We start from the raw sequence: 22,755 nt of genomic DNA, 5'->3' as shown, positions 1-22,755 counted from the left end.
CTTAATAGAACATATATCTTATTTGTAAATGGATAAACCACAAGGTCCTACTGTATAGCACAGGGAACTATATTCAGTATCCTGAGATAAAACATGATGGATCAGAACATAGTAAAGAAAATGTATATAAATATATGTATGTATATACATATATATGTCAATTTTACCGAAATATTTATTATTTATTTACTGTACAGAAATAAACAGTATTGTAAATCAACTATACTTCAATTAGAAAAAACTTTTGAAAAGAACATGTATATTAGATGTAAGTGAGAAGATAAAGGTTTAATATTTTATATGTATTTGATGAAAAATGTTCTTTTTCCTACTCTCTGGTCCTCATTTCTTACTCTTTGCCCTGCAATTGTCTCTGCAGAAGGTTAGGGCTGGGAATAGCTAGGCTGGAAGGGAGAGCTGGAACTTAGGAAGTTTAAAGTCACATTAAATTGGTTCATGATGAGGAGCAATTCAGGAGATGCAGGGTTTATAAGTGAGAGGAAGTCAGGCACGTTACCATCAAATCTGAACACCTACTGGACATAAATCCTTAGTGGGCTTGAGGAACAGACATTCATAACAATAGGTGGAGAGACAGATTAAGAAATTGCAGGCGGAATGCTATTTAATGCAGTTTGGTCATTTACAGGGGCTGTTAGGAAACAGCTTCCTGGCTGTTGGATGGACTTATGATTTAAGAGCAAGAACTGCTTAACTGAAAGAGGCTATGCTGCTCTCTAGACGTAAGAAATGATATTCAGACCACTCTGAGCAGCTGTTGTGAAATTCTCAAGACCATTCTGTCTTCCATGCCAGGAAGGGCCCATTTCATTGACTGCTCCTTCTGTGGTGCATATTCTTGTGGTAAAATTCAACCCACAGAAGTTGGATCTTACGTCACCAGCCACTGAATCAGTAAAATGTACTTGTAACCCTTCTACATGATCCTACTGCTTCTCACTATAAGGCATTGGAAAATTCACTGGGCCCAATTTATAAGGCAATGTGGTCTCTCGATTCTATGAAATCAGAAGCTCCTGGACTCAGTGCTAACATTTCTAACTAGCGTCATTCATGTTTACAGGCTCTGTCTCCCTTGGGAAGATGAAAGTCTTTCTAGGCTAGATTTTATTCTCTGCATTTATTGTTGTGGAAAGTGGAAGCACAGAGGTTAAATAACTTATATAAGGACAACCAAGCCAGTGAGCAGGGGAGCTGGGTCCTAGCGGAGTTTTATTCTTTTCTTCCTGAAGTTCTCTTTCATTCACAGTCTGCTCTTGCCAAAGACTGGCTGAACTCTCATCACATGAAGCCTTTCTGCTCTCAGTGCTGCACCACGGCAGGCATCAGCTCACACTCGTGGGTCCAAAGCACTCTGTTTCTATTACCTAACTGTGGTACCATTCCAGAGAGGAACCAAGAAGAGAACCGGTAACTGTAATTTAAATACAACACCTACTGAACCTTAGTTAAGGTTAAACCAGCAATCTCGGACTTCAAAGGTATAGTAAGTGAACACATTATTGTAGCTTGAAATATGCTGTTTTCTATTAGAAAAAATCATGACTCAGATGACCACAGAAGTAGAAAGATATAAACTGGGTAAGAGGATGGGGTACAAACAGCTGACTCATTGGAAAAAACCCTGATGCTGGGAAAGACTGAAGGCAGAAGAAGAGGGTGACAGAGGATGAGATGTTTGGATGACATCACTTATTCAATGGACATGACCTTGGGCAAACTCCAGGAGACAGGGAGGACAGGAAGCCTGGTGCGCTGCAGTCCATGGGGTCGCGAAAAGTCGAACATGACTTAGTGATGGAACAGCAGCAGCAAGAGGATGGGAAATATAAAGAGGAATATTTAAGGGCAATTTGGAGTAAATATGAAAGGAGTAGTTGTTTGAAGTACCATCAAGTGAATTGGGCTCACTGATCGCTGTTTTGCACCAACTTAAAAAAAAAAAGTTTGTTGGAATCCCTGGTACCACAAAAGATAAAGGCAGTCTCCTCTGAGAGCTTCGATATTCCAGTAAAGAAGAGATTCTGGAAATAAGAACATCAATCTTCTTGCAAACCTAAGATGGACGTCTATGCTATGAAGCACACAAGATCTTTAACATGGCACTTGAATTTCCCATCAAGTCCCTGCCAGTGAATGTTATAAACACTCAGAAGACGTAGGATCTTTAAATGGTTTTTTTACACATTCTTTCAGATATTACAGGTCACATCTTTAGAAATAGTTTGCTCATAGTTAAATTTTTACTTATTCATAGAGATTTTGTTTTCAGTGTGTTAGATTTTTCACAACACATTTTTAATAATCTGTTAACACAGAGGTTTACATGAATACTTACTGTTTCAGAATTTCTCCCTGCTCCCAAAGAAAGCAACTGGAATCTGACACAAATGGATGAACTATATGGAACTCTGTCAAATGCTTAGAAGATTTAAGATGCACAGTGTGTAGTTCAGAATCTTTATTCAAGGTAAATCTTTCTCTTACTGATAGTCTTTAACAATGCATAGAAGAAATACAGAAAGAACGCCTACCTTTATTACTGTAGTAATTGAGATTGCTAGAGTTTCATGTTTCATTTTTCTTTGAAGAGGAATGCTGATCTAATATCACAGATGAGAATGAGCAGAATTCAGGGGAGCATAATTCCATAATATTACAGCAAAATGGAGAGAAGACTAGTCCTCAGGACTCTATTTGCACTGAGCTTCATCCCCCTTTTTTCAATAATTTAAAGGGGACATGGTTCTTCTTCATGTACTATGTGTATTTATTTTCATGAAGTTAAATTACTGAATAGAGCTTCCAGAGGTGGTGGCTTAGTATTACTTTTTCCCACTTTATGTAATTTAATTCAACTTTACCAGAAAGTGTTATTCATAGTTCAGGCCATTTATCATTTTATGAGCAAATGGTCATGAATTTGGAAATTGTTTCATCTTATCTGCCTTTATTATCGATATCTAACCCTTTTCCCAACTCCCAAACTGCCTTGCTTCACCTATAATCATCGTTAGACTTGAAACTGAAGACCTGAATTTAATTTCTGGCTCTTACTTTGTTATTCTATTCTGACAAACTCTACAAATATTTATTGAGTGTCCATTATCTGTAAGGGTTTGTATAAAGGTCAAAGAACAAACACATATGAGCCTGAAACAGGACAAATTATTCAACCTCTTCGCGTCAATAATGGTGATAATAGTTACTTTGCAGGTAGGCAGGAATTCACTTGAGAATATCCTTTACAAATTGTAAATGGTGACAAAATGTAAAGTATTAACCCTACTAGTTTCTCCTAAGCTGATTTTTAAAAGGCACTTGGAGCCTCAAGAATATTTTGTAAATAACAAAATCTCTATAGCGGTAGTTGATCATGTGACTGATCAAGTTCTTAGGTGACAGGAAAGGAAAAATCGCTGCCTTGAAAACAACCTATTCTTCACCCTTTCTCTCATCATTTTCCATCACTCACAAGACCACCACTCCCCAGTGTAATCAAAGGACAGTCTTCTTAGATTATATGCTTCAAACTATATTGTGTACTATATAATAGATTTGTTTTTATTTTCTCTACAGTTTGATCCCCGGGTTGGAAATATCCCCTGGAGAAGAAAATGGCAACCCACTCCAATATTCTTGCCTGGACAAGTCCATGGACAGAGGAGCCTGACAGGTTGTAGTCTGTGGGGTCACAGGAAGTTAGATGTGACTGAGCACACAGACACGACTATCTAGCTGGCAACGCAGTGATTTAACCCTAGAGTGAGACTGCATAATATTGATAAGTAGCTTCAATTTATTTGCGATCTAACAATTCTTGTCTCTAGAAAGCAGAGACATTACTTTGTCAACAAAGGTCCATCTAGTCAAGGCTATGGTTTTTCCAGTGGTCATGTATGGATGTGAGGTTTGGACTATAAAGAAAGCTGAGCACTGAAGAATTGATGCCTTTGAACTGTAGCGCTGGAGCAGACTGGTGAGAGTCCCTTGGACTATGAGGAGATCCAACCAGTCCATCCTAAAGGAGATCAGTCCTGGGTGTTCATTGGAAGGACTGATGCTGAAGCTGAAACTCCAATACTTTGGCCACCTGATTTGAAGAGCTGACTCATTTGAAAAGACCCTGATGCTGGGAAAGACTGAGGGCACGAGGAGAAGGGGACGACAGAGGATGAGATGGATGGAGGGCATCACTGACTCAATGGACATGAGTTTGGGTGTTGGCACAACTCTGGGAGTTGGTGATGGACAGGGAGGCCTGGCGTGCTGTGGTTCATGGGGTCACAAAGAGTCGGACACAACTGAGTGACTGAACTGAACTGAACAATTTCTGGTACAATATTTTGTCTTATTTTTTTAAATTGTGCCAAAGTTTGATCAGAAGGGCTCAATTTTGACTCAATGGTGCTCGTTTGCCCCCTCTTCCCAATAGCTTTTTGAAATTTTAAAAACTACCAGCCATTCCTTTTTTCACTGTCATTTTCCTTCACATGTTCTGGCCCACAATCTGAGTAACATTCTCACGTGCATTAACTTTTATCTTTGCTTTACACTCCCTTCTGCCCATTTGAATTTTATGATTGGACTCCAAAGCCATGGTTCTGCATGGTGTGTGGTGCTGAAAGCACCAGATGCCAGCTCTCTGGCCCCTGGCCCTCCCGTTGAGGGATCTGGCAGGCTGGACAGGTGAGTTTGCAGGAGCTATTTCAGAGTTCCTGACTGAGTATCTCCCTTTCTCCATCTAGTCTATATAAAAGAAGAAAACATTTACTCAGATACTAAGCTAAATAATTCAACCTGCCTGCTATCAAAGAATTCTTTCTGAGAGATATTTAATAATTAGAATCATCCTAGAAATGCAACTGTACCAAAAAAGTCAATCTAAAATAGCTGCTCGCATCACTATGCACCAACTAAACTCCTTTTTCTTCAGTGTTCCATGTCTCTGAATTACCAACAGCTCAACTCTTGACCTTGGGCGAGCCGCTTAACCTTTTCAGGCTTCATCTTTGTCATTTATAAGTGAGGTACCAGTCACACGGCTTACTTACAAAGTTTCCTAAAGTTGCTTCTAGAAATCCCTCTCTTTGAGGCAGTTAGCAGAAATTTTTTTTCTAAATCCTGGAACACCATGCTAAAGGAAACAGTATTTTATTAAAACATCAAGGAGGTTTCCGTGTTACAAATATTGGTGATGTATAAAGCAAATTTGACTTAATTACATTTTGTGTGCATGTTAAGTCGCTTCAGTTGTGTCTGACTCTTTGTGTCCTTTGGACTGTAGCCCGCCAGGCTCCTCTATCCATGGGATTCTCCAGGCAAGAATACTGGAGTGGGTTGCCATGCCCTTCTCCAGGGGATCTTCCTGACTCAGGGATCAGACACACATCACTTATGTCTCCTGCATTGGTAGGCAGGTTCTTTACTACTAGCGCCATCCTGACCCAGGGATTGAACCTGGGTCTTCTGCACTGCAGTCAGATTCTTTACTGTCTTAGCCACCAGGGAAGAGCCAATTACATTTTACCAAGGAGTAATTTAGAATGACTGGACAAATCAAATCAAATCAAATTTCACCTATTAAAAAAATGATCTGTTAGAAATGAGGACAGGACAATTTAGAAGGTACCTACCAAGAAAGCAATCCCCTGCCCAAACAAAACAAGACAAAACAAAAAAACATACAGAGAGCTGAGCTTCACATGAGGTACAGCAGAGTAGGGGGCGGTGTAATTTTCTCCTCTGAAGCTGATTGATGGTATTGGCTCCAATAACATCAAATCAACACATCTCTCCTACTTAACTGTGCCAATGATTTATTTGCTCTGACTGGCCTGGAAAGTGACCCTCTTGTTCTACCTGCTGAAGAATGTCTGACCCTCCAAGACCTTTGCCCATGGCTGATTTCAGCAAAATGGAACACTCAGGTGGAATCCTGATGAACACCCACAACGGTGGCCCACACGTGGCTCAGGGAAAGGAATTGAACTAATGTATTACAGTAATTTATCGGCAGTTCTGTGTGACAGCGTATTTACAGAAATGAGGCCTGCCAAAAAAGATCAGGTTATAGCAGGAACACATGATTTCCCAACCAGCCATAAAATATAAATCAAATGCCTTTTCTGTCCGCTGTCAGCCACCTCCACCCACTCCTTGTCCCCAACCCTCAGACAAATTGAAGCACATGCCACAATTTGCAGAGGGAAAATCAAACTCAATTTCGCAGTACAATGAAGTGAGTTTTGGTCTTGTCATGTCCACTGACATATTGATCCCTAGAAGACTGAAAGGATCAGGATGTCCTGGGCTTTCCCTTTATAAATAAAAACATGTAGAGATGCAGTGTGTAAATGGGTGACAATGAAGCATGCACACAGCTTTACAAAGATGCAAGAACTCCAGGAGACTAGTGTAAAACAGCGCTACAATATAAAAGTCACTATTTAAGAGGTCACATTTTCTTTCCCTTTAGAATTACAGCCTTGGAAGACAAATGGTCCCCTAATCCAGGTTCATTTAAAGTGCAGCTGATCAGTTCACAGCTAAAAGGAATTTTCACTGGGGAAGGAAAAAAAAATAGCCTATCTTGGCCCTTTGCAGAATTTATGTCAGATCTATAAGGCCATAAGCCCAATGCTCCATCAAGCATTTTCTATTTAATCTGAAAGGAGACTAAGCCAAATCACTTACATGGCCACATCTGTGATTTGCAAAATACAGTATTTGCACCCTCCCTGATATGTGTAAAGATCACACAGTTATTCACGTCTATAGGAGAAGCATTAAGAAATGGAACCGCTTTATCATGAGGTGATGGTCAAATTGTAAGAAATACCATAAAACACCCTAGAGTCTAGTAAGCTAAATTTCTAATCGTGGAAGGAAAACATAAATGATGGAATGAATCTGTGTTTCCAGGTAGGTAGAAGTAGAATGTCAGTCATTATGATAACGGGATGATTTCCTAATTACCATTTATTATAGAAATACTGCAAATCTCTGTGCAACTGCAGGGATATCATTACGGCATATTATGCGGAGAAGGGGACGAGAGAGGCTGAGACGGTAGGATGGCATCACTGACTCAATGGACATGGGTTTGAGGAAACTCTGGGAGATGGTGAAGGATAGGGGAGCTTGGTGTGCTGCAGTCCATGAGGTTGCAGAGTCGGACACGACTGAGTGACTAAACAACAAATACCTCATATAAAACGACTGCAAACATAGCTTCGCATGCCTTTTTGGGAGGCAAACTGAGGCACAGATCGATAACTCTGCCCAAGAAAAACCATACACAAGAACCTGAGTAGAAAAAGAACTTCTTCCCTGATCCTAATTTAAATGATTTCAAACCAGAAGGAGCTTCTCATTGGGCATGATATTTTCAAAATTACGGCAATGCCTCACATTACCATATCTAAAGTAACTACTTGTGGTAAGTAAAGATAAGTTCATTAGTAATTATGCAGCCTTTTATTATGAAACTCAGAGTAAAATTACTTGAGGTATTGTTTTTAACCCAAAAAGAGAAAGACTTGACATCATCCATCAGTTTGACTCAAGTAATGTTTTTCTGAGAATTAAGATTTGTTGAAAGCTCTAAGTATTTCATCTTTTAGACTAAAAAGCATGTAGTTAATGTCACAGCTAATACATTTGTCAGTCTGCTAATTTTCTGTTTCTATTAGAATAAGTAAACATCAGCCCTTTCTTAGAAGCATGCTACTTACCATGTGTCAGAAGCAATGCAGGGAGAACTTACTTGAAAATCATGCAGTAAGACTTTATGAAATGCACAGGAGTCACAGGGAGACAATGGAGAAACAAAAAAAGGGAAAGGCATTGAATAATGCCCAAGAGATGGTGGGGGTGGACCTCAGGTGAGTGGAGGTGGATGGCATTTAAAGGGAAACTATGGCTGTATTAGAAACTCAATCCCCCAGCAAGTCAAAGACACTGGAAAATTTGAAAGTAAAGGTCGTTTATAAGAAATCATTCCACTAAAATAAGAACAATACTAAAACAAATGTAGACTTATAAATATGCAGTGGAGATAAAGGAAAATGAGATCTTGCCCACACGACATTAGAACAGAAAGGTTCTTCAAAGATGCTTAGTATTTGAGGGAATAGGTGTAGAGACAAAAGAAAATCCTCTCTGACATATCTATTAAGGATATAATACACACATTCATGCTGCATTTGTTTTTAGACAGCGTTGGTTTCACTGTAACTAGAATAAAAAAAATAGCAAATGACCATGGTGAGTGCTTTGTTCTGCCCATCATCAGGTATTCTTTCTAAAATTAGGATCACTAGGTCATTTGGGGGTCATTTTTTGTTATTATAGATCACTTGGAGTGTGAGTTTATTTCCAAACTTTGTGTTCCAAACCCGCTATTACTGCCACTGCAGAATTTTCATTTTAAATGGACTTCTGAATATCATTTCCATCTTTTTTTTCTCTGCATAACACAGTTACTAAAAAAAAAAAAGACTTTTACTTCAAAATAGAATATCAACAATATAAAGTACTATAGCACTTTAGTTTCTTGGTGTTATAAAATTGGTATTCTCAGTATAAAATAGTTAAACATCTCTAGAAGAAATGGACGAATTCTCAGAGAGCTACAATCTCTCAGACTGAACCAGGAAGAAACAGAAAATATGAACAGACCCATTACAAGCACTGAAATTGAATCAGTAATTTAAAAATTCTCAACAAGTAAAAGTTCAGGACCAGATGGCTTCACAAGTGAATTCTACCAAACATTTAGAGAAGAGTTAACACCCATCCTTCAGAAGCTATCCAAAAAAATTGCAGAAAAATGAATACTTCTGAACTCACTCTATGAGGCCAGCATCACTGTGAAATGAAAACCAAAGATATCACACAAAAAAGGAAAATTACAGGCCAAAATCACTGATAAAGACAGATGTGAGAATTCTCAACAAAATATTAGAAAACAGAATCCAACAATACATTAAAAGGATCATATACCATGATCAAGTGGGATTTATCCTAGGGATGCAAGGATTTTTCAATATCCACTATTTAATCAATATGATACACCAGAGTAACAAACTGAAGAATAAAAACCATGCAATCGTTTCAATAGGTGTAGAAAAACTTCTGATAAAATTCTCATCTTCTCTCACTCATTAAAATGTGAGTGAAGAAACCTTGTGAGAAAATGGTATTTCCCAACTCCGAATTATTTCAGATGTTTCCCATTTTTTTTCTTTTTATCAGCTTTAGACTGATTTAATTTAATAGGCTTTAAAAATTATCTTTGCTTTTGTCATTAAATGAGTTAGATATAAACTAAGAGCTACAAATAAGTTCCTAAAAGTTCAGAACCCCTGCTTTCTACAATCAAAAAGAGTGGGAAAAGAAGCTTTGCTCTCTAGCTGTGTAGATTTAAATATACTACTTAAATGCTCTTTATTACAATTTCCTTATCCTTGAAATAGGTTTAAAAAAGGCACAACATCACAAAGTTTTGAGGATCACATATCATACTACAGGCCTTCAGAAGCATATAGGTCACATAGCACATGTTCAATAAAGGTTAGTTATTATTAGGAGTTGCCATTATCCTGCCAACTATGCTGAATACCAGTGTCCTCCAAGATCATTTCCCTTAGTTGCATTTCAGTGGGAAAGTGAGTATAGCCAGATATCACCAGGCATCATGTTCTTGACACAGGAATTTCCTGAAATACATTTTCTTGCTTCAAATTGTTCCTGTCTCAGTTAGCAAAGACCTCACAGCTTTGGGGCAATACCAAGTAGTGGATTTGCTGAATCATGTGTATGTGGGATTTACGTGTGGCAAGCAGAAGAAGAGATTGAACAATACTGACTTGCTTTGAATCCTAGTGGGGGCTTCTTTGGGGCTAGAAGAGCCATCTCCGGTGAAATGAAACCATGACCTGCAGTGACCCTGTGTGTGCCATTCTGCCCAGGGGCGACATGCAGCTTGTATCTCCAGGGATGGAGGTCCACAGCCCTCCTGTGTTCTACTCCACCTCCCAGAGTCGGGCAGCTGAGCAGACATACTAGACGCCACACGAATGGTGAGAAACCAGATACACACATCGATCGGTGTGATGCCAGGAACAAGATAGAGTCTTCATGTTAATATAAATTTAAGATTCATAATTGCAGCCTTACTTTTCCTAGTGTCAGCAGGTTTATGCACTAACGTAGTGACTAAAAGTGCTCTGGGTATGTATCTGAAAACAGAAACTAACTCAAATGTATCTGTACAGTGGCTGATTGGTCCATGCAGCCACCTGTGTCTATTAAGGAGGCATCTCTCTTTACATGGAATTATTGAACTTCATTGTCTTGTGCCTAACATGCTGGGGTTGTCAAGAATGATGCCAATATCCCAAATAATTTTAAGCCCTATGTAGTTCTTTACATATTTACTTATCTAGCTACTGACCTTTCTCTCATCTTATCTATTTATTCCTCCTCCCCTTCTCCCCTCTTCCTCTTTCTCATCTTTTTTCTTTTCCTTCTCCACCTTCTTTCCTCCTCCTCCTCTCCCCCTCTCTGCACCCCCTGATTCTCCCTAATCCATAACAGAAACTAAAAGCAGCTCTGGTTCAGTGGAGCCAACGGATGCCAGCTAAGGTAACAGAATGAGCATTGCCTTGGGAATTAGGGATTCTGGTTCTCCTCTCTGCATCTGCATTTCTTAGAAAGGAAACACAGATAACGCTTCCTATCTATCTAAGTGGGTTTCTTTATTTCTATTTCTTTTTATTTTCTTTATTTTATTGTTATTTCTTATATGTTCTTATAATATTTATTTAATATTATTCATATATTTATTTATTTCTATTTCTTTACTTCTAAAATTAGGAGATTAGATACTACCACGGTCTGATGCTCCTTTCTGGCCCTGGAACTCTAAAATAAGAACCCCTGGAAGATGACCACTGAAAGGAACAAAATAGAATTATGAGATTTACATACACTTCTCAGAAAAAGTGATTTCCGCAGACTCCTGTACCTGGGCTCTAATTTCCGAGTCTAGCTTTAAATCTGACAACCCACATGGCAGAAAGTCCAGTATTCGCTAGTGGGCATACCTGTAGCCCATTATAAGTACTGGACTGACATTCAGCATCAATGAATGACTTTCCAAAGGAAGGAAAGGCACAATCAGCCAGCTGCTTACAAGGCAAATCCTTGAAAGCGGCACCACAAAAATGAGCCACGCGCACTGCGCACGTGATCTGCATCCAAATGCTGCATCACCTCCGAGCCTTCTCAGGAAGCCTCGGGCACTTAGGCAGAGCCACCGAGGACAACAAAGCTTGTAAATGCAGACAAGCCGGCACTCACCTGACTGAGACAGCAGTGGTGTATAAGGGACTTTCGGTTCTATTGCACTCATCGGCGGAGGTAGCAAAGGGTTGGCGAAGCTGCGAAGGGGGTGCGTTGGGCGAACACAGGCCGTGGGGATGGTTCTGCTGGGTGCCTCCTCACTGCTGGGATGCTCAGGCTGCGCTGGGGGCAACATGGCTGGCTGCTGGGGGCTTGGTCCTTCGCTCACCGCTGCAATAGAGACAACAGAAGCCATTCATTATTCCACAACAAAGTGGGCTTTCCCTAAGTCACTGCAACAGTTCAGAGAGTTGTGCCGGGATGTGGCCAATCTATTCTTCACATTTAAGAACATCTGCATCCCACTATCCTCCTGCGTTTATGGGACGTGTTAACACTGCCCCTTTAAACAGTAGAAACAGACTCAGTACGAGCGGGTTGTATCTTCTAGGAAGAATAGTAAAAGATACACAGCGCTGACTGTATTGCCTGAATTGTCTGGGCCCTGCAATCATAAGTGATGGAGCGAGAAGAGAGAGTTATTTCTCCTTTCATAAGTAGCAATGTCAGTGAAATTCAATGTACCAAACTCGGCTACAGCTGCATTATTATCTGCCAGCCAATATGCCAATTTTTTGTGATTTAAACATGCCATGTCAGCTATCAAACACATCAGAGTTACCGGTTGCTCCAGGCATTGCTAATAAAATGATGCAAATAATAACCACTGTCATTATCTTCCGAAACAAAATAGATGCACATCCATCTAAGAAGTTACATGAGAGATGACTCTGTTGAAACAAGTTGCCTGAATGCAGAATTGCAGTTTTTCCCCTTTGGTAGCAAACCTTGTAATTTTCATTCAGATTACTATGGTTGAAGAGGTTTCACATAGTTGTTTGTGACAGCCTTTGGCTATTTGGACAATTTTGTGTGTAGAAACACACCTTTTTCTCCAGAGGACACAGTTGAGTTGTACTAAAATATTGGCCAGGCAGTTTTTCATGCTAAGAACACTGTGATTTGACTTTATTCTTTCATCTTCAGAGTCAACAGATCCAAGTTAAATTGAAAATGAACAGAGCTGCATAGTAGGTATAAATGTGGATCAAAGAAGAATATTTCTGATTGTTTCTTAAGAAAGTGCTATTGGGTAAAGGTAGAAAAAAATGCAGTGATAGAAGATAATCTCTTACTTTTCAAAGAGAATTTCTAAGCAGGTAATATCTCAAGATAATTAGTTTGTGAGATAATTTTGAGACACCTCTCAGGGAGGCTCAGTGAGGTCAGCAAAGGGCAGAGGAGATAGAAAATCTGATAATGCTAAAGGGGGTGGAGATTAAAGATATGTAAAAGTGAAATGTGCCTGTAGAAGGCATTTGATATTAAAGTTCATTTTTTTCTATATTCAAAAAGGATTAGAGGTCCTCTGGATCATTGAGCAGGCTTCAGGCTTACCCCATTCAAAGATGGAGGTGGAAAGATACAGGGTTGGCCAAGGACAGATGTAGCCACGTAGCACTCGGAACCAGAAAATGGGCAAAGAACCTGATTAAATATTTCTTCAAATAAGGAAAATTTAATCAAGCAAACTATATAGAACTCTGATAGCAAGCAGAGTCTGAAGAGAAGTACCTTATCTCTACGCTAGGATGCCCTACCAAAGATGGACATGTATGTACGTGCATATATAATAGCAAGGTTAAAGTGTGGGGCTGCAAGTAACAAAATTAAGGCAAATCTTTGGTGATGTTGGCTCTCAAAGGCAAAAGGGAAAGGGAACTTCAGAGAGATGCTAAAAGGAGCTAAACTGCTTTTAAGAATGTAAAGGAAAGAGGAATATGCATGTAATTTCTGTTCCATCAAGACGGTGTAATTAGGTGACTGGGAGTATAGTTTTAGAAACAAAATTATGCAGGTTTTACTCTGGACTCATATTTAACCTAAAGGAATAAATGATCAATAGTCAATTGCCCAGATAAAAATACAGTATCTCTCTACAAGAGACCCACCTCAAAACAAGGGACACATACAGACTGAAAGTGAAGGGCTGGAAAAAAATATTTCACGCAAACGGAGACCAAAAGAAAGCAGGAGTCGCAATACTCATATCAGATAAAATAGACTTCCAAATAAAGGATGTGAAAAGAGACAAAGAAGGACACTACATAATGATCAAAGGATCAATCCAAGAAGAAGATATAACAATTATAAATATATATGCACCCAACATAGGAGCACCGCAATATGTACGGCAAACACTAACGAGTATGAAAGAGGAAATTAATAGTAACACAATAATAGTGGGAGACTTTAATACCCCACTCACAACCATGGATAGATCAACTAAACAGAAAATCAACAAGGAAACACAAACCTTAAATGATACAATGGACCAGCTAGACCTAATTGATATCTATAGGACATTTCACCCCAAAACAATCAACTTCACCTTTTTCTCAAGTGCACACGGAACCTTCTCCAGAATAGATCACATCCTGGGCCATAAATCTGGTCTTGGAAAATTCAAAAAAATTGACATCATTCCAGTCATCTTTTCTGACCACAGTGCAGTAAGATTAGATCTCAATTACAGGAAAAAAATTGTTAAAAATTCCAACATATGGAGGCTAAATAACACGCTTCTGAATAACCAACAAATCATAGAAGAAATCAAAAAAGAAATCAAAGTATGTATAGAAATAAATGAAAATGAAAACACAACAACCCAAAACCTATGGGACACTGTAAAAGCAGTGCTAAGGGGAAGGTTCATAGCATTACAGGCACACATCAAGAAACAAGAAAAAAGCCAAATAAATAACCTAACTCTACACCTAAAGCAATTAGAGAAGGAAGAAATGAAGAACCCCAGGGTTAGCAGAAGGAAAGAAATCTTAAAAATTAGGGCAGAAATAAATGCGAAAGAAACTAAAGAGACCATAGCAAAAATCAACAAAGCTAAAAGCTGGTTTTTTGAAAAAATAAACAAAATTGACAAACCATTAGCAAGACTCATTAAGAAACAAAGAGAGAAGAACCAAATTAACAAAATAAGAAATGAAAAGGGTGAGATCACAACAGACAACACTGAAATCCAAAGGATCATAAGAGACTACTACCAGCAGCTCTATGCCAATAAAATGGACAACTTGGATGAAATGGACAAATTCTTAGAAAAGTATAACTTTCCAAAACTGAACCAGGAAGAAATAGAAGATCTTAACAGAGTCATCACAAGCAAGGAAATCGAAACTGTAATCAGAAATCTTCCAGCAAACAAAAGCCCAGGACCAGATGGCTTCACAGCTGAATTCTACCAAAAATTTAGAGAAGAGCTAACACCTATCTTACTCAAACTCTTCCAGAAAATTGCAGAAGAAGGTAAACTTCCAAACTCATTCTATGAGGCCACCATCACCCTAATTCCAAAACCAGACAAAGATGCCACAAAAAAAGAAAACTACAGGCCAATATCACTGATGAACATAGATGCAAAAATCCTTAACAAAATTCTAGCAAACAGAATCCAACAACATATTAAAAAAATCATACACCATGACCAAGTGGGCTTTATCCCAGGAATGCAAGGATTCTTTAATATCCGCAAATCAATCAACGTAATACACCACATTAACAAATTGAAAGATAAAAACCATATGATTATCTCAATAGATGCAGAGAAAGCCTTTGACAAAATTCAACACTCATTTATGATTAAAACTCTCCAGAAAGCAGGAATAGAAGGAACATACCTCAACATAATAAAAGCTATATATGACAAACCCACAGCAAGCATCACCCTCAATGGTGAAAAATTGAAAGCATTTCCTCTGAAATCAGGAACAAGACAAGGATGCCCACTCTCACCACTACTATTCAACATAGTGTTGGAAGTTTTGGCCACAGCAATCAGAGCAGAAAAAGACATAAAAGGAATCCAGATAGGAAAAGAAGAAGTGAAACTCTCGCTGTTTGCAGATGACATGATCCTCTATATAGAAAACCCTAAAGACTCTTCCAGAAAATTACTAGAGCTAATCAATGAATATAGTAAAGTTGCAGGATATAAAATTAACACACAGAAATCCCTTGCATTCCTATACACTAACAATGAAAAAACAGAAAGAGGAATTAAGGAAACAATACCATTCACCATTGCAACAAAAAGAATAAAATACTTAGGAGTATATCTACCTAAAGAAACAAAAGACCTATACATAGAAAACTATAAAACACTGATGAAAGAAATCAAAGAGGACACAAACAGATGGAGAAACATACCGTGCTCATGGATTGGAAGAATCAATATTATCAAAATGGCTATTCTACCCAAAGCAATCTATAGATTCAATGCAATCCCTATCAAGTTACCAACGGTATTTTTCACAGAACTAGAACAAATAATTTCACAATTTGTATGGAAATACAAAAAACCTCGAATAGCCAAAGTAATCTTGAGAAAGAAGAATGGAACTGGAGGAATCAACCTGCCTGACTTCAGACTCTACTACAAAGCCACAGTCATCAAGACAGTATGGTACTGGCACAAAGACAGAAATATGGATCAATGGAATAGAATAGAAAGCCCAGAGATAAATCCACGAACCTATGGACACCTCATCTTTGACAAAGGAGGCAAGGATATACAATGGAAAAAAGACAATCTCTTTAACAAGTGGTGCTGGGAAAACTGGTCAACCACTTGTAAAAGAATGAAACTAGAACACTTTCTAACACCATACACAAAAATAAACTCAAAATGGATTAAAGATCTAAATGTAAGACCAGAAACTATAAAACTCCTAGAGGAGAACATAGGCAAAACACTCTCCGACATAAATCACAGCAAGATCTTCTATGACCCACCTCCCAGAATATTGGAAATAAAAGCAAAAATAAACAAATGGGACCTAATGAAAATTAAAAGCTTTTGCACAACAAAGGAAACTATAAGTAAGGTGAAAAGACAGCCCTCAGATTGGGAGAAAATAATAACAAATGAGGAAACAGACAAAGGATTAATCTCAAAAATATACAAGCAACTCCTGAAGCTCAATTCCAGAAAAATAAACGACCCAATCAAAAAATGGGCCAAAGAACTAAACAGACATTTCTCCAAAGAAGACATACAGATGGCTAACAAACACATGAAAAGATGCTCAACATCACTCATCATCAGAGAAATGCAAATCAAAACCACAATGAGGTACCATTACACGCCAGTCAGGATGGCTGCTATCCAAAAGTCTACAAGCAATAAATGCTGGAGAGGGTGTGGAGAAAAGGGAACCCTCTTGCACTGTTGGTGGGAATGCAAACTAGTACAGCCACTATGGAAAACAGTGTGGAGATTTCTTAAAAAACTGGAAATAGAACTGCCATATGACCCAGCAATACCACTTCTAGGCATACACACTGAGGAATCCAGATCTGAAAGAGACACGTGCACCCCAATGTTCATTGCAGCACTGTTTACAATAGCCAGGACATGGAAGCAACCCAGATGCCCATCAGCAGATGAATGGATAAGGAAGCTGTGGTACATATACACCATGGAATATTACTCAGCCGTTAAAAAGAATTCATTTGAATCAGTTCTAATGAGATGGATGAAACTGGAGCCCATTATACAGAGTGAAGTAAGCCAGAAAGATAAAGATCATTACAGTATACTAACACATATATACGGAATTTAGATAGATGGTGGCGATAACCCTATATGCAAAACAGAAAAAGAGACACAGAAGTACAGAACAGACTTTTGAACTCTGGGGGAGAACGTGAGGATGGGAGGTTTTGAAAGAACAGCATGTATATTATCTATGGTGAAACGGACCACCAGCCCAGGTGGGATACATGAGTCAGGTGCTCGGGCCTGGTGCACTGGGAGGACCCTGAGGAGTCGGGTGGGGAGGGAGGTGGGAGGGGGGATTGGGATGGGGAATACGTGTAACTATATGGCTGATTCATGTCAATGTATGACAAAACCCACTGAAATGTTGTAAAGTGATTGGCCTCCAACTAATAAAATAATATTTAAAAAAAAAAAATACAGTATCTCTTAAGATTTAAAGAAGCAACTGCAGGAACCAACAATGAGGTCTTTCTTTTATTACCAAAGGGTTAGTTTGTCCACATCATCATATTAGGGGCTTCCCCAATGGCTCAGCCAGTAAATAATCCACCTGCAATGCAGGAGGCACAGGAGATGAGGGTTCAGTCTGTGGTTCAGGAAGATCCACTGGAGGAGGAAATGGCAATCCACTCCAGTATTCTGACCTGGAGAGTCCCATGGACAGAGGAGCCTGGGGTCACAGAGTCAGACACGACTAGCATGCATCCACATCATATTAAAAATGCCTCTCCATGAGAAGAAATTTCACATTTTTTCTCAGAAATCTGCCATAATTCTTTCTATTGAAGATGGATTGCAGTAAATCTATATCATATTTTAAAAACTGCTTTAGTCTTTACAGAGGTAGTAATATTTTGTGATATCTTTCTTTTCTTCATTCCTTCATATTTTTTCTTTTCTATTTCTTCTACATTTTTGAAATGAAAGAGATCTATATTAAAATATTACTATGATCATAGGTTTGATAAAACTGCATTTTTTTAGTCTTCTAAAATTTAGTTACTTAAAAGCTTCAGGCTCCTCATGAATTCTGCTGACTTCATTGAATTTTGGGGGTGGGCACTACATTTCCTCTTCTCTTTAACATTTGAAAATAAAAATGCTGAGCCCGCCTAGCCCTCCATTCCCAAGTTTTCAGTTGGCTCCATGATTCCCACTGGGAACACCCCTGTGTTGTTCTTGACACCAAGGGAAGTAATGATGACTTGATACCACTGGACCAGCTCTTTAGCACAATCAGTATTTCATGCCACACAGTGAAGAGGAAAGTGCCTAACCTCAAGTGTTAGGTGGGAATGAGAGGGTCCAGCCTTAAGATTGAATGTATCAGTCATGCACAAAGGATTGTTTTTGTTTTGTTCAAAATGTTAATTTTGGTTAACACCTAATTCAGTGGCAAGTTATATGTTTCCCGTAGGTGATTCATAATGCTTATATTCAGCACACAGAGAAGGCAATGGCAACCCACCCCAGTACTCTTGCCTGGAAAATCTCATGGATGGAGGAGCCTGGTGGGCTGCAGTCCATGGGGTCGCTAAGAGTTGGACACAACTGAGCGACCTCACTTTCACTTTTCACTTTCATGCATTGGAGAAGGAAATGGCAACCCACTCCAGTATTCTTGCCTGGAGAATCCCATGGATGGGGTAGCCTGGTGGGCTGCCGTCTATGGGGTCGCAGACTTGGACACGACTGAAGCGACTTAGCAGCAGCAGCATATTTTGCACAGAGCACACACAAAAAAGTGCCTTTTAGAATTGGTTGACATTTAAGGCAGTGAAAAAACTCTCAAGCAAACACAATAGCAACTGCTCCACTGGAGAAGAGCTCTCATTTCATATGAGCCTGTTTGGCTAGTTCAGGTGCCAGCTTCAGGACACCTATATGAAACAGATTGGCTCTCTGACATGACATTTAGCCATGCTAAGAGCTCCAAAAGCAAAGAAAACCTCCTTTTGCTCACAAGGTGCAGCCTCCCTGTAATTCACAGACTAAAGTGAGAATCAAATAGGTCCTGGCAAGGCACTCATTTTCAAATGATGAGATAGTAGGAATTCATTGTGCAAATAGCATACAGTTACACAGCAGAGTCAAATCTCAAGGCAATTTATAACAATTAATGTCAGCACATAAATAATTGCTACAAAATAACTGGCAAAGGTATTGCAAAAATGGAAATGAGGATTTTCCTTCTATCTCAGATTGCAATATTTGAAAGAAATATAGCACATGAATAACTAAACAAAGACACTTCAAGACATGAACCAAATTCACTCATTAATCTCAGAAGAACAACATGCAGTAATCCTGGGTAACCCCAATTCCTTACAGCTAGTTTTTGGTTTTTTTTTTAAAGACCCTACAGAAAAATCCATGCACTCCACTGTTCTGATTTTATTTAAGGCAAGTTCCATTTGTTAACTGATTTCCAATTTGGGAGAGAGGTGCGGAAGAACAATGACCTGTTGAAAGTTGACTGGTGCTCTCACTGAGACAATGCCAACACTAAAAATAATAGTGGACATCATCACCTCTAGTACCTGTTTCAAAGAGGAGGAAATGGGGGCACCAATTTTATACTGACTTATAGAAATGAGATCTACAGATGATTGTTTGAAGTTTTCAGAATACATCTCTTTTTGTTGTTCCCCCACGGCCAGTTCCTTTGCCCACTGATGTGAAGAGCAAAACTGAAGCTATTAATAGGAGGAAGAAATATTTGTCCACCACAACTGTATAAACCTTTCTGTGTGGATCACTGAATATGTGTTATGCAAATGTACTGTATCCTATATCTTTCCATTCGTTATGGGAGGGGAGAAATTCAGCTTTATTAGTGGCTTCAGAAAGCAGCCTTCTTTGGGGGCAGGTATTGAGTGAGTCACCTCTCAAACTCAAAGGTCTTTCTGATAACTTTTGAGAAAGGAGAGTTGCTCCATTTCCCACAGTCAAATGTTTCTTTGTCTACATGTGCCTTTTGCTGTTTTTCAAGGTGACTAATAAGACATCTCCAGCCAGAGACATGAAATGTTTTCTGCTTGAGAAAGAACTGGGATGTTTAGTGTTCTTCAAGGCATTTAGAAACCAATACTGAATGGCTGGAAGTTAACTGTTTCTGACAGTGATTTAGAGAATATTTAGTTTCCCAGAAAAGAGGATGCTTGTTTTATGTATTTCTTTTCAAAGCAATCACTTGGAAACACATATTAGTTCCAATCCCTTTTGCATTGCACATAGCTTTGGTCAAAAAATACTTGAAGAAGGACTGAGTATATCTTATATTTTAAAAAAATCTATGGCATCTTGGCCAGGAGTAGAATGTCTATGCCTTTTATTTTAGATGAGGTTCAAGAATTATTAAACAAAGAATTCTGTTAAGAATCCTTAATTTGCATAACTTTATATAATATATTATCTATTTTATGTTCACATTATATGTTACATAATAGTAATATAATTTTAAATGTATTTAATAACATTACTTTTAAGTAAATTAAAATAAAAATCAACTAAGGAGACTACTTTTTTCTCCCTTTCTTCCTGCTTAACTTCCTTCCTTCCTTCCTCTTTCTCACTCCCTACTCCCCCACACCACCTTTTCTTTCTAAAAGACCTTAATTTTTAGAGCAGTTTTCAGAGTCATAACAAAATCGGGTAGAAGATACAGAGATTTACCTTCTGACCCCAGGTATGCACAGCCTCCCCCACTATCAAAATCCTGCACCAGAGTGGTATGTGAGGCTAAACAAAGGTATAAACACATCTGTGATCCTTAACCACAGACGAAACTAAATTCTATACTAGTTCAGTTGTTTTCCTTTTCACTGAAATTTAACTTTTGGAATCATTTTCCCCATGGTTTAATGAAACAGTTTTGCATGTTCTACCAGATCAGGAGAGAAACGAAGGAGTCAATGGGATGCTGGATTTTCAGAAGGAGGTGATGCTTTTAAAAATGGAAAAGAATTTACAGGAACACCCGCGAATGAAATAGCTAATTTCCAGTTTTAGACAAAGTAGTGAACTTTGGCTATCTCAGTCTTGCTGGAATGAACAGATAAAGGCCATTCTGACACTTCCTAATACAGTAAGAGAATATAAATGAACAATGAAGCAATGAGAAGAAAACTAAACTAAAACTATAAACCTCTTTTCTCTCGGGGACAGTGCAATTCGGAAATTGAAGAAGGGACTTATGTGTTCTGAATCCTTTGATTAGAATTATCATCCTAGTTGCCTTGGGATTCAGAAATTTGGGGGTGTTGGACTTCTTAAACCTTTATTTAAATCCCTTCAATGTGGTCTGGAGGATTTTTTTTCTTTGAGTTTTTGCACACAACTCTATTCTCTAGACGTGATGTGCAGTGAGAAGAAGAAAAATAAATCTAATTCTCTGTTGGCAGATTTTTGATGCCTTTTAATTCTAACCTTGCTACATCTAGACAATTTATGATTTCTTAGAGCTGTCCCTGTTGGCTTGAAAAAAATATAGCTACTCCACAAATATATTTTATTGCTGTTACCATCTTATCTATTACGAAATATCCTATCTCACAGGAGATGCTGAGTCACCTGTTCGTAACTAAGAGAAGAATGCCATAAAATTGATTTTAAAATGCTGTGCTTGAAGGGAAAAAAAAGGCCAAATAGCACAGGAAAAATCACCAGGGTGCATATAGTAGCTTGAGAATCTCTCTCCATTTGTAAATTCTTTGAAACAAATACTGCTCTCAGGATGTAAAATCAATATACAGAAATCAGTTGCATTTTGATATACTAACAACAGACTATCAGAGAAATTAAGAAAACAATCTCATTTACAGGACCATCAAAAAGAACAAAATACTTAGGAATAAATTTAACTGAGGAGGTGAAACAGTTGTATATGGAAATCTACTGGACTTTGATAAAAGAAATTGAACAAGCCACAAAAATGGAAAGATAGTCTGTGTTCCTGGGTTGGAAGAATTAATATTGTTAAAATTACCACCCAAAGCCATCTATATATTCAGTCAATCCTTACTGTAATTCCAATGTAATATTTACAGAAATAGAAAAAGAGAAAATAAAAAACAAAACTAAAATTTGCATGGAACTCATGAACCAAAAGTAAACCTAAGAACAAAGCTGGAGGCATCATAGTTCCTGATTTCAAAACTATACTACAAAACTATAGTAATTAAAACAGTATAGTATTAGCATAAAAACAGACACAGACCACAGGACAGAATTGCAAGCCCAAATATATCCCCAAGTATAAAATAAACTAATATTTAAAATGAAATTCAATAATATACCATGGGGAGGGAATAGTCTCTTCAATAAAAGGTGCTGGGAAAACTGAATAATAGTCATTGTGAACTAGTGAACCTGAACCGTTATCTTGTACCATATGTAAAAATAAACTGGATTAAAGACTTGAACATAAGACCAAGAACTGTAAAGCTCCTGTAAGAAAACTTAGACATTGATCTTGGCAATTTTTTTTGTTTGTTTTTGGTTTGACACCAAAAGCAAAGGCAACGACAGCAACAATAACCAAATGGAACTATATCCAATTAAAAAGTTGCTATAAAGAAAGAAAATGAAAAGGGAAGGGAAGGGAAATTCTTACAAATCAAATATCTGATTAAGTGGTTAATATCCGAAATATATAAAAACTTATACAACTCAAAAACAAAAACACAAACAATGTGATTTTAAAAAATGTGCAGAGGAATTGAATGGACACTGTTCCAAAGAAGGTA

General features: G+C 38.2%; 1 protein-coding gene across 1 annotated transcript in view; it reads right to left on the bottom strand.

The window, feature by feature from the left end:
* Positions 1-22,755, bottom strand: part of DCC (DCC netrin 1 receptor) — an 828,232-nt gene that overhangs the window by 38,540 nt on the left and 766,937 nt on the right. The window contains exon 29 of the mRNA XM_065934991.1: positions 11,389-11,601. Coding sequence (XP_065791063.1) covers positions 11,389-11,601 — 213 coding nt within the window. The remainder of the gene's footprint in view (positions 1-11,388; positions 11,602-22,755) is intronic.

The sequence above is a fragment of the Muntiacus reevesi genome, chromosome 4, assembly GCF_963930625.1.
Source record: "Muntiacus reevesi chromosome 4, mMunRee1.1, whole genome shotgun sequence".
NCBI classification, from domain to species: Eukaryota; Metazoa; Chordata; class Mammalia; order Artiodactyla; family Cervidae; genus Muntiacus; species Muntiacus reevesi.
The sequence above is the reverse complement of the archived record's forward strand: the minus strand, read 5'-3'. Positions and strand labels throughout refer to the sequence as shown.